This window comes from Tupaia chinensis, unplaced genomic scaffold, assembly GCF_000334495.1.
Source record: "Tupaia chinensis unplaced genomic scaffold, TupChi_1.0 Scaffold143687_1, whole genome shotgun sequence".
Lineage (NCBI taxonomy): Eukaryota > Metazoa > Chordata > Mammalia > Scandentia > Tupaiidae > Tupaia > Tupaia belangeri.
Window position 1 is genome coordinate 746,388 of NW_006203535.1, and position 17,353 is coordinate 763,740.

The 17,353-nt window shown below is 35.8% G+C and overlaps 1 protein-coding gene across 3 annotated transcripts in view; it reads right to left on the reverse strand.

The window, feature by feature from the left end:
- LOC102498463 (putative ATP-dependent RNA helicase DDX60) overlaps positions 1-17,353 on the reverse strand; it is an 83,784-nt gene that overhangs the window by 39,564 nt on the left and 26,867 nt on the right. For all 3 annotated transcript variants that reach the window (XM_027766787.1, XM_027766786.1, XM_027766788.1), the window contains 10 exons: positions 15,884-16,136; positions 14,649-14,812; positions 11,579-11,734; positions 9,419-9,568; positions 7,974-8,093; positions 6,911-7,006; positions 3,601-3,716; positions 2,851-2,990; positions 830-939; positions 627-731 (listed from right to left, as the gene is read on the reverse strand). In XM_027766787.1, the coding sequence (XP_027622588.1) occupies positions 627-731; positions 830-939; positions 2,851-2,990; positions 3,601-3,716; positions 6,911-7,006; positions 7,974-8,093; positions 9,419-9,568; positions 11,579-11,734; positions 14,649-14,812; positions 15,884-16,136 (1,410 nt within the window). The remainder of the gene's footprint in view (positions 1-626; positions 732-829; positions 940-2,850; positions 2,991-3,600; positions 3,717-6,910; positions 7,007-7,973; positions 8,094-9,418; positions 9,569-11,578; positions 11,735-14,648; positions 14,813-15,883; positions 16,137-17,353) is intronic.

Genomic DNA, 17,353 nt, shown 5'->3' on the forward strand with positions numbered 1-17,353 from the left:
AATGTGGGAATGTCCAGAGCCTTAACCCCCATGCTACGTACTGGCCCCAGTCATGATACATTTTTGCATAGAAAAAAAGGTCATGACTTTTATGATGACCCAATTATTCATCTTTATAACAGCTCTGCAAAGTGATCAATAATATTTCATTTTGTTATGGGGAAAATGAATATTCAGAAAATGTAACTAATCTTCTCAATTCTAGAGAACTGAAAATCTGGAATTTATGCTCTTCACAAATCAAATACACTGCGGTTATCTAAACTAGAATGAACTTCATCAATTTGCTTTTTTATTTTTCCAGAAGGTGCATGCACTTATCAGAGAGATGTGGAAACAGAGAGAAAGCATCCACCAATGGAATGTGGTCATGCACATGCACATACCCATTTTTCTATTCTGTTGGAACTGTAGGCACTCATTCATGTGCACCTGGTGTGTTTATCAAGCTGTTCAAACTGGGATTCAAACACACAGTCAACCATGTGGGATCTAGCTTCCTTAACCAACAGGCCATGGAGCTGACCCAATTTGCTCATTGTGGATGCACTGCTATAGTCACAGGACTAGAGACATCACCCATAAGATACACACATGTGCATGCACGCATGCACACACACACTCACCTGCATTCTTGACCATTCCGGCCAAATGTGTACCATAGCATCATAAAGCAGTATGCTTTCCCGAGGAGATAGAGCAAGGTCTGAGGGAATTCCATATTTCTTTATCTAAAAAACACGAAATGCAAAATAATGAATTTTATATCACATTCTTTTTTTTTAACAACTTGATTACTTCTCCATCTTCCAAAGTAGTTTATACTTACATGGTTGACTGTAAGAGCAGCACATGGGTGATAGTGTTCCATGATAAAGTCATTATCCTTTAAGAAACACACATACTTCTCTATATCATTGTATCGCTCTTTGTGCAATACTGTAAATACAGGATTACAATGATTAAGATCTTTTTATCTTTCAAAGCAATGATATAATTTGTATTTCATAAATATAGGCAGGCTTTGGAAAGTGTATACATGAGCTCATTGTCAATAAAACACCAGAAACAGTGCTGTGAAGTGTGAAGGACCTTTGATGAAAACTCAGGATATCTGTCCTGGGACCAGCAGATGGCATAATGTCATGTTGTTGGATTCCCACATAGTTGACCACAGTTTGAGTCCCAGACCTGGAGGCTTAAAACTGAAGCTGGGAGTATGTGGATGTGTACCCAAAATCCCAAGAGAAGAATGAAGAAGGAATTGTGGTGTGGCCATCCCCCCAGGTGGTGATTTCTCACTTTCTATCTCTCTGTCTCCCTCTCTGTCTTCCCAGTGAGCACACATATCCTATAGCAAAATGGAGCACCCATACCCTAAAGAAAAAATCTTTTAAAAAAAAAAAAAAGATAACTTTCCTGCCAATTGATGCCTTAGTGTTCTTCTAGGTGTTGATTTCCAATTATAATTTATCATTGTTTTTCACTTCCTAGTGTTTAATTACGATTTTTGAACTTATTTTCTATATAATCTCATAAGAAATGCTTTTGTATAATGGAGCATAGAATGAATATAGATATATAGATATATAAATATATATCTATATCTATCTATCTAGCTATAGATAGACATATAATTAATTAGGAACAGCAGGTATTAATACTATTATTAAACTTAGTATTATATATTTTCCTTTTTTCAAAATTTTTGCCATCAGACATATGTGCTTACTGAAGAGACAGAGAGAAGTGAGAGATCACTCCTCAAGGTTGAGGACCACACTGCAATCCCTTCTTCTCTGTCCTCTGGGATTTGGGGGCACACAGGGACATTTAATTAATTAGGAACAGCAGGTATTAATACTATTATTAAACTTAGTATTATATATTTTCCTTTTTTCAAAATTTTTGCCATCAGACATATGTGCTTACTGAAGAGACAGAGAGAAGTGAGAGATCACTCCTCAAGGTTGAGGACCACACTGCAATCCCTTCTTCTCTGTCCTCTGGGATTTGGGGGCACACAGGCACAAGCACCTAGAGTGATTTTCAAGCTGCCGGGTGCAGGACTCAAACCACATTTAGCACCTTAACCACCACACCATCTGCTGGTCTCATTTTCCTTATTTTTGAGAAGTATATTACCAATTAACAGAAAGAATATATGTCTTTTTTTTTTTAATTTGGTAGTATGCCTGTGCTTGCTAGAGACCAAAAGAGAAAGAAAGCATCCCCCATCCTTGCCCCACTGTCACCAACAGGGTGTGGTCATGCTGCAACCTCTTCTCCATTTTCCTATCCTGTTGGGACTTTGGACATGAACACAGACACATCCAGCATAATTTCAAAGAATGAGGACAATAATTACGGGCTGTGCTATCTGGTGGTATCATGGTTAAGGTGGCTGGATCCCACATAGCCAACTGTGTAGTTCTAATCCTGGACCTGGGAGCTTGAAAAATACACCAGGTACATACATGCTCCTGCCCAAAATCCTGAGAGAAGAATGTATTGTAGCATGGCCATTTCCCAGGGAGTGTGTTCTCACTTTCCCTTTCTCTCTCACTCTGGTGAGCACAAGTACCTATAAGAAATTTAAGAAAAAAAAATTCTGGACTTCTTTCTTCCATGATAAGATATTCATACCCGGACTGGCAGGTGGCATGGTGGTTAAGGTGCTGGACTCTCACATAGGCAACCGTGGTTCAAGTGCTGGACCTGGCAGCTTCCTTTCTCACTTTCCCTTTCTCTCTCTCTCTGTCTCTGTGTGGCAAAGTTAAAAATAAATAATAACAACAAATAAAATTAAGTAAAATAAATAAATAAATCCTTTTAAAAACATATTCATACCCAATCTAACTCTGTATGATGGTTTTTCTATTCTTTTTCTTTGTTGTTCCTTTGACCCTTTCAAGACATTTTGGCATGGATCAGAATTTTCCATTGTGCTTTCAACTTGTTGCCAATAGCTTTTAATTGATGCCAACCACCTAGTTATAAAAACAAAGAAAGATATTACTGCCACAGGAAAACAACACAATTTTTAAAAAAATTAAAAAGTAATTTTAAGATAATTAAATGTTTTCAGAATTTTGATTATATTAAAATTATATTTCTATATACATACTTTAATCTGTTGTTAAATTTTCATAATTAACTCAAACTGATACTTTAAGGTTCCCTATGAAATTCATTGAAAACATTTAGTAGTTATACCCATTACTTATATGTATTGACCCATTTTGAAAACATCTCTTTGTGTTTTGCCTAAGAAAGTAATGCACATAGCATATTTAAAGGGTGGTTCTAAACTGCCTGTGTGTTTTCTGAGAATCTAATCATCAAACTGTATATAGAAAAATTAAGTGCCTCTCACAAAAAATTCTCAAAAAACCAGGCTAATTGAAAAAAAAAAGGATGAGGGGCATTGCTTTACAGTTAAATATAACTAAATTCAAAGAAAGTAAGTCTTATGTGAAGCAGTGTTTAGTTTTGTTTTAGAGATGATTTTAAGTAACCCATGACTTGGTAGAGTTACCTGTTTATTAATAGCAATAATAATGAAAATAATTACATGTAAAATGTAAAAATCAGGCTTACTCAGTGAGATGCTCAGGATTACTGATAGTAGCAGAAAGTGCCAAAAAGGGACATCGAATCATAACAAGAAGATGTTCCCAAACTTCAGCTCCAATTTCTCCACCAAGACAGTGAACCTGTCAATGTAATAGTATCAATATAAAAGCAGTTATAATCTTTTCCAAAATATTAAAACACTTGGCAACAAGAACCTATTCTTTTCTTCTCTCCTTGTATACAGTAATACATTCACCCACTGGCAAATTTGGTGAAAGAATTCAACGTGCAGACCGGCAGTAGTGGCGTGGTGGTTAAGAGAGCTGGATTCCACATGGCCGAGGGTGCAGTTGGCGTTCTGAACCCACTGAATTGAAAAATACTCCAGGCATGTGTGTGTATGTGTGTGTGTGTGCCCAAAATCCTGAGAGAAGAAATGGAGGAGAAGGGATTGAAGGGTGATCATCCTCTTGGGCAGGTGCTTTCTTACTTTCTCTCTCTCTCACCCTCTTTCCAGCAAGCACATGTGTCCTACAGCAAATTTTTATTTATATAAAATTTTATATCTGTGTATCTATTCAATGTAAAAAGTAAAAATTATAGTGCAAACTTACAAAGTTGTCTAAAATAGTGCTTTGCATAAAAAGTAGAATATGCTTACATGCTTTTTAAGAACATGTCAGCGCTTTCATAGTCACTTGCTAGCATGACTCTTCATTTCTCTCTTTTATTTAAAAAAAAAAAAAACAGAAACTGGAAAAAAAGCTAGATCTGCTGACCCAATATATACATATGGATAAATGAAAGATGATGAAAAGGATATTTGGTGAAGACTTAAAACCGTGAACCAATAAAAAGCAAAATAAAATACATTCTCTAAAATTTAAAAAAGCAAACAAACAAAAACAAGTGCCATTGACATAAAAACTGTTAATTTGAATTTCGAAGTATAAAAAAATAAGAATATATTTTTGACCTAAGTGTAACTATGCTAAAAATATATAACAAAAAACATAGCTTTTTTAAAAGTATACTTGAGGGCCAGCTCCATAGCATAGTGGCTAAGTGCTATACCTTAGTTGCTTGATACCACATGACCAACCACAGTAAGAATCCTGGACTCATAGATTTGAAAAAAATGTCAGGCATATGTACATACATGCCCCAAATTCTGATGAGATGGAGAAATAGAGGAAAACAGATTGTGGCATTACCACACTCCATTGGTGAGTACATGCACTCTCTGGCAATTAAAGAAACAAAAAAATATGCTTAAAAATTAAGAAATATTGGATCAGAAGTTGGCGTAATGGCTATGTCGCTGGACTCCCATGGAGTTGACCGCCGTTCAAGTCCCAAACCAAGTGGCTTGAACTCATACTGGGCACATATGTGTGTGTGCCCAAGATCCCGAGAGGAGAAGCAATTGTGGCATGGCCATCCCCTCTGGGGGGTGATTTCTCGCTTTCTGTCTCTCTGTCTCTGTCTTTCTGGCAAGCACAAAAACCTCTAAAAAAATTAAGAAATATACTTCTAAATAACTCATGCACCAGAAAAAAAAAAAAAGATGGAAATTTAAAGGTATTTTCAACTGACAAAAATGAAGTATTTCAAGTGTGCAACAGCAGCACTTTTGTTTGTTTGTTTTGAGAGAGATTTTTGCTATAGGGCACATGCACTCACTGGAGAGACAGAGACAGTGAGAAATCACCTTTCAGGGGGATGACCATACTGCAATCCTTTCTCCTCTATTCTTCTCTTGGATTTTGGGCATGCATGTACATGTGCCCGGTGTGTTTCAAACCAGAGTCTGAGACTTGAACCATGTTGGCCTTATGGGAGTCCAGTACCTTAACTACAATGCCACCTGCCTGCCCTATAGCAGCAGTTTAAGATTAACATGTAACCTCCACTGCATATATTACAAAATAACTGAAAATCAGCACTCAAGTTATATTTTTAAATTTGTAGTCTCCTTGTTCTGTTGTTTGGTTGTGTCAGGTTTGCTCATTTTATTTTCTTACTTACATTTTGCTTTTTCTTTCCTCCTGATAGAATTTATTAAACTAATGCAAATTAGAATTATGAGGAATTTAAAAATCAGCAATAGACAGGACCAATAGATGGCATAGCAGTTACATCACTGGACTCCCACATGGCCAACTGTGGTTGAGTTGCAGACCGTGGTGAGTTCAGACTCACACCAGGTGTGTGTGTGTGTGTGTGTGTGTGTGTGCGCGCGCACGTGCGCCAAGGATCCTGGGAGAATGGAGGAGAAGGGAATGTGGTGTGGTCATCTCCTCTGGGGAGTGATTTTTTGCTCTCCCTCTCTCTGGAGAGCACATATGTCCTGTAGCAGAAATCTCTCCAAAAAAAAAATTCAGAAATAAATATGACTACATTTAACCTACAGTGTACCTGGTGTTAGTTCAATTGGAAATTGCTTCTTAAAATATTGTTTCAACAGATACATGTAGATACATGTTCTTTTTTTTTTTTTGGAGAGGTTTTTGCTATAGGGCGTGTGCGCTTGCCAGACAGACAGAAAGAGAGAGAGAGACAGAAAGCTAGAAATCACCCCCCAGGGGGGATGGCCATGCCACAATCCCTTCTCCTCCATTCTCCTCTTGGGATCTTGGGCACACACGCACATGCGCCCAGCATGAGTTTTAAGCCACCGGGTCCAGGACTTGAACCATGGTCAACTACATGGGAGTCCAGCGACATAGCCAATACGCTAACTGCTGGTCCTGATACATGTTCTTTTACTAAAAGGGGAAGACAGTAAGAAAAGTCTTGTTAATTAGCCATTGATGTGTCCAGTGATTTCTAGGACACTTTCTTTTCTGTCATTATCACATAGTCTAGAAATTTTTCCTTCCATTCCATTCCCAACTCCTTAAAGATACATTATATATAGTGTATATATTGTGCCATAGGGTGCAAGATTTGCCAGAGAGAGACAGAAAGGGAAGTGAGAAATCACCACTCAGGAGGAACAGCCATGCTGCAATCCCTTCTCCTCCATTCTCTTCTCGACATATGTGCCACACATACACACATGCCCCACATGATTTTCAAGCCATTGAGTCTGGGATTCAAACTGTAGTCAGCTATGTGGGAATTCAGCAACTTAACCACCGTGCCACCTGCTCCCCGCCCCCGGGATCTATTTTTCATCACCATCACCTAGAATCTACCCCTTCATATACTGTGTTAATATTTATTTTAATAACTATCCATATGAATATTATCTTTTAAAATGTATACTGTGTAAAGTTTTTATTGGCATAAAAATATTTGGTTGAAACAACAGTAATAGACCATGGCATACCTCATCAAATATGACATATCTTATCCTTTTGACCCACTTTTGATTATGAGGTGCTAGCAAGAGTATTTCCAAACACTGAGGTACTGTCACCAATATCTGTTAAAAAATAATTAGGAAGTCATTGATTTACTTTTTATAAAAAAATGCCTAAGTCATAACTTTTAAACATTAATAAATTTTATGATACAATATGTACATATTGACATTTTCATATTCAAATAATCATTTTATTACACGAAAGTAAAACGAATTGTGTAGCAAATCTCTATATATGCTAAAGTTGATATCTTCACAGAATTCAGTTGTTTTGGTCAAGAAATATTTTCCCATTGGTAACACAGCAGTAAAATGGAAGCTTTGCAGGGCAATCCCACATGGGAAGGTTCTCAGTTCAAGCCCAGTGACTTTCCTGAGGATGCTGAACACATGGTTGCACATGATCCAGGGTGGCTGAAGGCTCAGGGTGGATCACAACTGCTGCTGGGAGTGCTACCTACCTGTCTCTCCTCTCACTCATGGAAGAAACAAATACAATAAGCGTGAAAAAAGAAAGAAAGAAGAAAATATTTTCCATAGAGTACATTGAGAATATAAAACCATCACAATTTGAATCCATCACTAACAAAAAGGTAGAAATTTCAGAAAAGAAAATCATTTCATTTCATATAGAAATGAAATGAATCCCACTAATTTGTGGGGGCTACAGGTGGCATGGTAGTTAAGAGCACTGGACTCCCACATGGCCCACCTTGGTCCAAGTTCCAAACCTGGCAGCTTGCTTTCTCACTTTCCCTCTCTCTTTCACTCTCTCTCTCACTCTGTCTCTGCTCAAATTAAAATAAATAAATAAAGTTAAATAACATAATTCTTTAAAAAAAGAAATATAATCATTTGGAAGTTGAGTAAATTATTAAAAAAGAAAAATCATAAATAAGCTGTTAAAATACAAATGTACTTATCAGAATAATCATAAATTTAATTTGTCATCACATTATAACCTTGACATGTCTACAGGAGTGTCATTGTATGTGTTATTCATTACATGTGTATGTTTGTGCCATACCTGACAATTCAAGGTGTCATGACGGTAGTCTCTTGTGAAAACTCCACACACCACTAATCCTTCTGGGAGGGACTTTTTGAACAAACTGTAGACAGTTGCCACCACTTGATTTACAAGAGCCTTAAGCCATAAAAAGACACAATATGTTTCTATTCAATAATTACTAATAACACTGCAAACATGTTTAAAGTAAACAGATCCCTCAAATAATTTGCATGTAACAAAACAATACCAATTTGATATAATTCTCTTAATAAATGAAATAATTTGTGTCAAGTTCTTCCACTGGCTTCATTTAATGTTATGTGTAATATTTTACACAATGTTCATTGGTGTGACAGCCAGAAACAAATTTTAAAAATGTATACCACATCAATGATTTTATATATATATATATATATATATATATATATATATATATATGCATGTACATATAAAATTAGACAATGTCTTTATTTAAAAATATCACTGGTGGGCCAGTCAAGGCCTGGTAGTTAAGAGAGCTGGATCCCACATGGCCAACTGCGTGGTTCAAGTTCTGGACCTGGGGTCTTAAGAAACACATCAGGCATGTGTGCATGGGTGTTCAAAATCGCAAAGGAGGACATAATGGAGGGGAAGTGATTGTGTTGACCATTTCCCATGCAGCGGTTACTTTCTTGCTTTCTCTCTCTCTCTCTCTCTCTGTCTGTGTCTTTCTTTGGCAAGCGCATGCACTCTCTGCTATAGTTTATTTATATGTGTGTGTATGTACATATATATATATACATACACACTTATATTTATTTATATATATACTTATATAGATATTTATATATACACATATAATCAGCAATAGAGTAAATATGATTACATATATACCTATTTATATATAAATTTATATTTATAAAAAATATTAAGTTCCCAAGGGAAAGTAGTATCCTGTGAAAGAAAGAAGAGTTTACTATTCAGTAAAGGGAGCAAAATGAATTTTAAAACTTTTAAGATCAAGATGGGAATTTGTAGAGTTAACAAAAGTGAATTGAATACGTGAAAATATGTAGGCTTCTGCTGTTAGGAAAATTATATATATATATGTTTGCATATAATTTATATATAGTCAGTTGTGCAATAACAAGCACATGCTTAACTTCACTAAGCTTCAGAGTTTTCACTTGTAAAGTTAAAGGACAGGGTGATGTGACAGAAGTGAGAACTCCCCAGTGCCACTTCATCTGACAATCAAGTGCTACCCTAGAGAAACAAGGCCCCATGCCTCTTTTCAGATGAAAAAGTTTCTGACTTAGCCAGGGGCCACTACACCTTATTTTAAATAGGTCACTCTAAAGGAAAAAGACTATAGAGCTTATAGTAATCACGTGTTACTCCACAAAGGAGGAAAAAATGGAGATGGGATCGAGGCATGGCCATCCCTCATGATTACCTGGTGCCATACAGCCACATACCTTTGTTGGGGCAACATATACAACCACCCCTTCATCGCTCTCTCTCAAGATCTTCTCCATGCAGTAGTAAGACGCATAGGTTTTCCCTGACGAAGTTGGAGCAACAATCACCGCAGACTCATTATTATCTACAACATCAAGGAGTTCCCTCTAAAAAAGAATACAAATATTTTAAAATGCATGTTTAATGTCGAATTTTAATTTACCTTCCAGTATATCTAGGACTAATTAGTATTCACAGTCCCTTCTGATAAACACAAAGGTTCAAGTTCACAGTAACTTTAGAATATTGCCATTTTTTTGTGAGTTGCAAATACTTCAAATCGCACCCCACCTTCTGTATAAAACTCTTTCTTAAGGTTGTATTAAAAATGCTCTAATAAGATCTTGTCACAGTGGTGCAAGTAGGAGGGAGACACTGCATGGGTGGTTCAGGATTGGTTCTCCTTCCATCCAGGCTGGGTGTAGTGATGTGTGCTGGTAGTCTTAGCTTGGGAGGCAGGGGTGGGAGGGTGGTGACATGGTGAGACTCTGTCAAAAATCCCTCTCTCTCTCTTTCTCTCCCTCTTGCTCTCAAAAGGAGGAGGAGGAGGAGGAGGAGGAGGAGGAGAAGAAGAAAGATGGCCTAATAATCAAGGTGCTTGTGACCAGGGTGGCCTGCAAACCAGCTCTCTACATTTTTTAGCTTTAATTTAATTTGGAACCTTATGCTGACCTTCAATACTAAAATCTGTTGTTCTTTATATTTACATTTTTTGGTTCATAAATTAAGATTCATTGAACTATGTAAGTATAGAAAAGAAGGTTTTTTTTTTTCCAAACACATATGCATATATACAATGTATTATAAATGAAGGGCCCTCAAAGAAGTTTGTGGGGAAAATGAAATTAAAGAACAAATCAATTTTTGGTGCCAAAATTTTTGAAAACCCATCCATAATTTTTTTTGAGAGGTTTTTGCTATAGGGAGCGTGTACTCGCCAGAAAGACAGAGAGATAGAAAGGGAGAAATCACCCACTGGGGGGATGGCCATGCCACAATCCCTTCTCCATTCTCCTCTCAGGATCTTGGGCATGCACACACACGTGCCTAGCGTGAGTTTAAACCACTGGGTCCGGGACTCGAACCATGGTCGGCTACATGGGAGTTTAGCAACATAGCCATTACGCTAACTGTTGGTCCCCAGCATAATTTTTTTTATAATATGTAGTTTCCATGAATTTTTAGAAGATCCCTTGCATTTATGATATATCATAATACATTATGAATGACTCTACTATTTATGATATGCTCTTTTTTTTATGACAGCACCCATGCATGAGAGAGAGACAAAAAGAGAGAGAAGGACCACACTTGACAGGGTCGTGCCATACCAAAATCCCTCCTCCAGCCCTCCAGCTTCTCAGTTCTCGGTTCCATGCACTCAATGTGTTTTCAAGCTGACCTAGAGATCTGAACCCACAGGCAGGCACACAGTTTCCAACCTTGCTGGGCATGTGTGTTACTGCTACACATGGCAGTTGGGGCCTGTTTAACATCTGAACAATCTAAAAATACCTCTACTTTGAAAAAAAAAAAAACAGGCAAAACAAACAAACAGAAAACAGTAAACTTGTGCTGAATATGTAGCATTAGACATTAGACACTATATTTTAAATATAAAATTAAGTGGATATATGGAGAACCTTCTTTTTAACCCAATCCCTACCATTTATAGTTTATTTATTAATTTTTTATTTCACTAGAGGAGGCAGCAATAGAGAGGGAAAAGGAGGCACATTGAACAAAGGTATTCCCTCCATGATCCTACCTCAAGCCGTAGCCAGTCAGGATAATGGGCACACTCATTCTCAGTGTTCACAGAGAGACTTCAAGATGCAAAACTGACACCTTCCCACATGGTTTCATCATTGTGGAGTACCATTGTGGAGCACCATTGGTGCTGGCTCATTTAATAAAACCAATAATCTTTTAGTTCATTCTACTCTTTGCTGTGTTACTCTACATGTTACGTCAAGGCATGATTGTCTTTCATTGCCATTATGTTGCATTCTGTAATGGTTTATGCACTTCCACAATTATTTGCACATAGTGAAATCCCAACCAACTGCTTTGACAGTTTCTGTGCCTTCCAAGATGCGGATCTTTCAGATAAATACCTGCCATGTGTCTGGTATAAAATTCTGCACCCTGGGATCTGGATCACTCCTTTCTTCTCGAAGTAAGTGTGGGCCCATGTGTGTTAACTGAAACCGTGCTGCTCCCATGTGAACTGAATATTTAGAAATTTCTTTCTCTATATCTGATTTCTTCACCTAAAATAAGCATTATATAGTAAGCTTTCATACTAGTTTACAACTTTTAAGGTCAGCATGGAAAATTTATTATCAATCATGTTATAATTTGCTTTGCTTTAACAAGATTATAATTTCATGTTTCTTTCAATATTCTACAAATCCTAAAATTGTATAAACCAATTTAAAAGTAAACAAAGGAGGGCAAAAATTTTGTTCTAATATATCACTATTGTGATGTATGTATGGAACATAAATAGTATATCTTTACTATAATTTTAAAATACTGTTCTATATGCCAATACCATGTTCCACTGAAAATTATGAAAATGTAATATGAAATTAATCTTTTAATTACAATTCAGTGTAAACTTTAGTAATCATTAAGCATGAACAATCCATTTATACATAAATATACACACAAATATACACACATACAAACTAAAAATTGCATTTCTATTAAGAAATATTTTTAGTCTTAAAAAAAGAAAAAAAATCATTGGTAAAGAAAATATTCTTATAAGGATCTATGTAATAAATATATTACCTTACAAATCAAATTATTTTACCCAAAGAAGTCTATCCAATAATAAACAACATAAGGAATGTACCATCACGAGAAATTACCATATTTGACTTAGCCTCCATTCTTGAAGGTCTGATCCATCTTGATTATGCTAATACAAGCAAATCATTGGAAGTAAAAATTTACATGTTCTAGTTGAGAATCTACCACAAATGTTTCAATATCTTGAAACATTGAGGGCTTGAAACAGGAAAAACTTCCATTTAAAAATTGCCAGAAACATAATTAAAGTGTTTTAACAGTTAGCATTTTTTTCTCTATTTACTTACTTACGGAAAAGAAAATGAAACTATAGTAGTAGTTTAAGTTATGCAACAATAAAGTCAGTGATAAGTGCTGGAAAGACTGTGAAGAAAAGGGAACTCTCCTATACTGTTGGGGGGGAATATAAATTAGTATGGTCATTGTGGAGAACAATATGGAGCTCACTAAAAAACTTACTTGTAGAAGTATTATAAGATCCAGCAATATGGAGCTCACTAAAAAACTTACTTGTAGAAGTATTATAAGATCCAGCAATTCCACTCCTGGGTATCTACCCAAAGGCCAGGAAAACACTGCCAAAAAGTGCATGCACATCCATGCTTATTGCAGTGTTGTTCACAATTGCTGAAACATGGAACCAACCTCAATTTCCACAAACAGATGAATAGATTGAAAAAGTGTGGCATATATACAGAAAAGAAAATGAAACTATAGTAGTAGTTTAAGTCATGCAACAATAAAGTCAGTGATAAGTGCTGGAAAGACTGTGAAGAAAAGGGAACTCTCCTATACTGTTGGGGGGGAATATAAATTAGTATGGTCATTGTGGAGAACAATATGGAGCTCACTAAAAAACTTACTTGTAGAAGTATTATAAGATCCAGCAATTCCACTCCTGGGTATCTACCCAAAGGCCAGGAAAACACTGCCAAAAAGTGCATGCACATCCATGCTTATTGCAGTGTTGTTCACAATTGCTGAAACATGGAACCAACCTCAATTTCCACAAACAGATGAATAGATTGAAAAAGTGTGGCATATATACATATATATATATTCCATATATACACTATGGAATACTACTCAGTCACAAAAACAAAACAAAACAAAACAAACCTTGCACTTCATACAAAGTGGACAAATAAAATATGGAAGATTTACTGCTGAGTGAAGCAAGTCAGACTATGAAAGAGAGATACTTTATGTCTCAATATAAATGATGGAGAATGTTGTGAATACTGGAGACAGTGTGAGAGGAGGGTGGGAGCTGGAGTAGGGCGGTGGAGTAGTTAATCAAGGAGAAAAATAAAAAAGACATTTAAGTGACACAGAAATGGAGAACAGTTTATTGATGACAGCATGTATGATAACATCTTTAACTGGATTTGTGTGTAGTGTACTATGTTGAGAGAATTCTTTACAAGCTGTGGTGAAACACAGTGACTGAATGTATAAAGTAAAATGAAAAACAAATAAAAACTAAAAAAACCAGTCTTGCTAAATATGTTAATCTTGTTATATAAGTCTTGAGAAATAGGAAAGTAGAATTTTAGTTATGGCAATTGGACAGCAAGAAGTGGGACTTCATCCATGCTGTTGACATATGAGGCTAGAACAAAAGCTCTCTGGGAAAGCTCAGACTCTCCACATGGACATACAGAATTGCCAAGGTCACCTAAGTCTAGCAGAGTAAGACATAGTGAGGAAGGATTCATGGGCTCTGCTAATATTCTTCAGGAATGTTAACCTAAAAAAGTCTGGATTCCTGTAGTAGGTCAGTATTAAATGATATAAAGCCACAAAAGGAAGGATTAGTTCAGAAGTGGAATGGAAGCTAGTTATGCCTCCATTTTCTGAAATGTCATCTCAAGTTAATTCATTGATATCTCTCTCCCCATTCCACCTATTATATTGATAAAAGGACTCCCATATTAAGTAAGCCCAAGCAGTAGCACAAGTATAGCGTCCATTTATACATGCAATATCTTCATGGATTTCAAGCCACTACTTAGATATTTTGCATTCAAAAAATATTTTCTCTTCAAACAGATTCTTCAGAAGAATTGATGACAAAAAGAAAATGTAAAGGAGTCAATATATGTGAAAATATTCAAAACATATTATTTATAAGCATATTTTTCCTAAAAAGAAATACAAGTTAATTCAAGATAAATATACACGTATAAACAATATTAAACCAATTCTTATACAGACTAATGTATAGCTAACAATTAACTATTAATCAGATGTACATTTACTCTAAATACATTCCATAAAACTCACATTCTCACACACACACACACACACACACACACACACACACACATACTGGGAATATCATGCAACATTTTCTAGATTATTTACCTGAGAACATAATGAGTGTGCCAGGTTGTCAAATCCAATGTATTTCAGATATTTGGCTAATTTTTGTCTGTGTGTATTTTCTAAGAATTCTGAATATTTTTCATGGATTATGTGAATCCTTTTCATCAACTGAATTACTATGCTTAGGTCTTTGGGCTCTGCTTCTGTTGAAGTAAAACACGTGCATGTACAACTTAATTGAGGCATGATACTAACACCAAAACCCCCAAAGATCATTCAGCTTTATTACAACAGCCCATTTATATAAATCACTCATAATGATACAGGAACTCATAATGAGCATGATTACATTTAACAATTAAGAGGGTGGGTTCTTAAGTTTGAAAAGGGTTGCCAAATTTAGCAGGTATAAATACAGGACGCCCAGTTTGAGACAAACATTGTGTAACACATACTTAGGTTTAAAAATTCATTGTTTACCTGAAATTCAAATTTAACTTGATTGTGATTGATTTAGGAGCATGAAAAGTTACCCCTAAATCTATTTCTTTTATATGTACAGAGAGGATACTAACAAAGGGTTTCATCTAATTTCATTTTTATATGGATTCAACAACATAATTCTTACAAAATCCTTGCAAAATGAAACAATAATGGCAGTAGGTATAGGACTAATACCAAATTTGGTCTAACCTGATATTTAATGAAAAGATATCCATTTCACATTGAATTCTCCTAATATTTACTTCTCTGTGGTTACAATTAAGAGAGAAATAATGCACATTCTTTGGTCCTCATCCACAACATTTATTTGTACCTCCGTCTACTAAATATTTTAACTTGAGCATATACATTGGACTAAGAGTTATATTAAAGTTATTGCTCCGTCACTGACACTTAATTTGTTCTCCTACAACCTCAATGTGTTATGTGTACTATCATGTACAGGGCCCTATCTCAAATAATTGTAATAATTAAATTATATATTGATATATAGAGATAGAGATGATAGATGATAGATAGATAGATAGATAGATAGATAGATAGATAGATAGATATACTCAGTCTACGGCAGGCTCTGAAGAACTGTTTGTTAAACTTAAATTTAAATTTAATCTATCCACCAATACCTATCATGTACATAAATAACTATGTCATTATTACTGATTCGAACAAAAGAAAATCCTCATTCTTTAGACTTCATAAAGAGTTCCCAAATTCACTAAATAACAGAATAATCAGTAGCTACATATAACTTTTAGATGCTTATATACCTGATTCTAGACAGTATTTCAGCCATACTTTGAAACAGGCTTCCAATCCCACCATTTCTGCTATAAATTTTACAGATTTAACAGGACATGCTTGGAGAAAATCTTCTAATCTTCTCAATCCAGAGTTCAGATTCACTTTAATTTCTTTGTCAATAGACAAGGACAAGTTATTCCACCTTTTTTCCTCCCTTTTTTTCAGTTTAGCTAGCTGCTTCTTTTGATTTTCTTCAGTAAATTTTTCTGCATTCATCTTCTAAAATAAACAAAGAAATAGAAATCAAATCAATTAAACAATAACAGCAAATGTTTCCAGGATAATGCAGTCAATATTTTTGATAAAAGCATTTAATATCTGAGGTTTTTAGTTTACCATCCAGGGCACTGAAGTGGCACGTCAAAGAGGACCTTAGATGCAGCAGATATTATAATTAAATGTCAATGTCTGTTTTCTGTATAAGTACAGTAATTTTCCATTCTCTTTCTCTGTCTCCACAGCTATATTTCCTTAATCTATTATGCTAAAAACAAACAAACAAACAAACAAACAAAACAGTATTCTGGCATTCAAAGTCCAGCAAGTAGCATAGTGGTGGGAGTGCTGGACTCCCACATGGCCAACCACAGTTTGAGTCCTGAACCCAGAGGCATGAAACTCATGCCAGGCCCATGTCATGAATACCCAAAATCCCAAGAGAATATATGAAAAGGGATTGCAATCCCTAGTGGGTGATTTCTACATTCTCTCTCTCTGTCACTCTCAGTGTTTCTGACAAATAGCAAAAATCTCTAAAAAAAAATAAGAAAAAAGAAAACTAAACTAAGGTACAATTGGTATATACATCTTTTATAACACTAAACCAACTGTGGTATAATCACAAAACCTTTCTGGAGTATAACACACTGTATTGTACACACATGACTAGTACAAAGTTTGTTTAGTGATTCTCAAAAGAAATCTAATAGACCTTTCTGTCAAAAGCCAGGATCTTGTTTTTTTATGGCTGAGTAGTATTCCATATAGAAAGTAGATAAATATGGGAAATTTACTGCTCAGTGAAGCAAGCCAGGCTATGAAGGAGAGACATGGTATGTCCCCACTTAATATATACCAAGTGTCCACACTCTGTTACCAAAACTGAATGACTAAAGGGTATAGAAACACAGAAAATGGTTGTGAATACCACATGTAGTCTTGGAAAAGGGTGAGTGAAGGAGTAGAGTCTGAGGAAAGACATTAAGGAGAAAAATAGAGAGGCAAAGCATTAATGGAACAAAGAAATGGGGTATTATCTATTTTTTTAGAGGTGTTTGCTATAGGGTGCATGTGCTTGCCAAACAGAGAGAGAGACAGAGAGAAAGAAAGCGAGAAATCACTACCCAGGGGGGATGGCCGCAATCCCTTCTCCTCCATTCTCCCCTCAGGATCTTGGGCACGCACGCATATGCGCCCAGCGTGAGTTTAAGCCACTG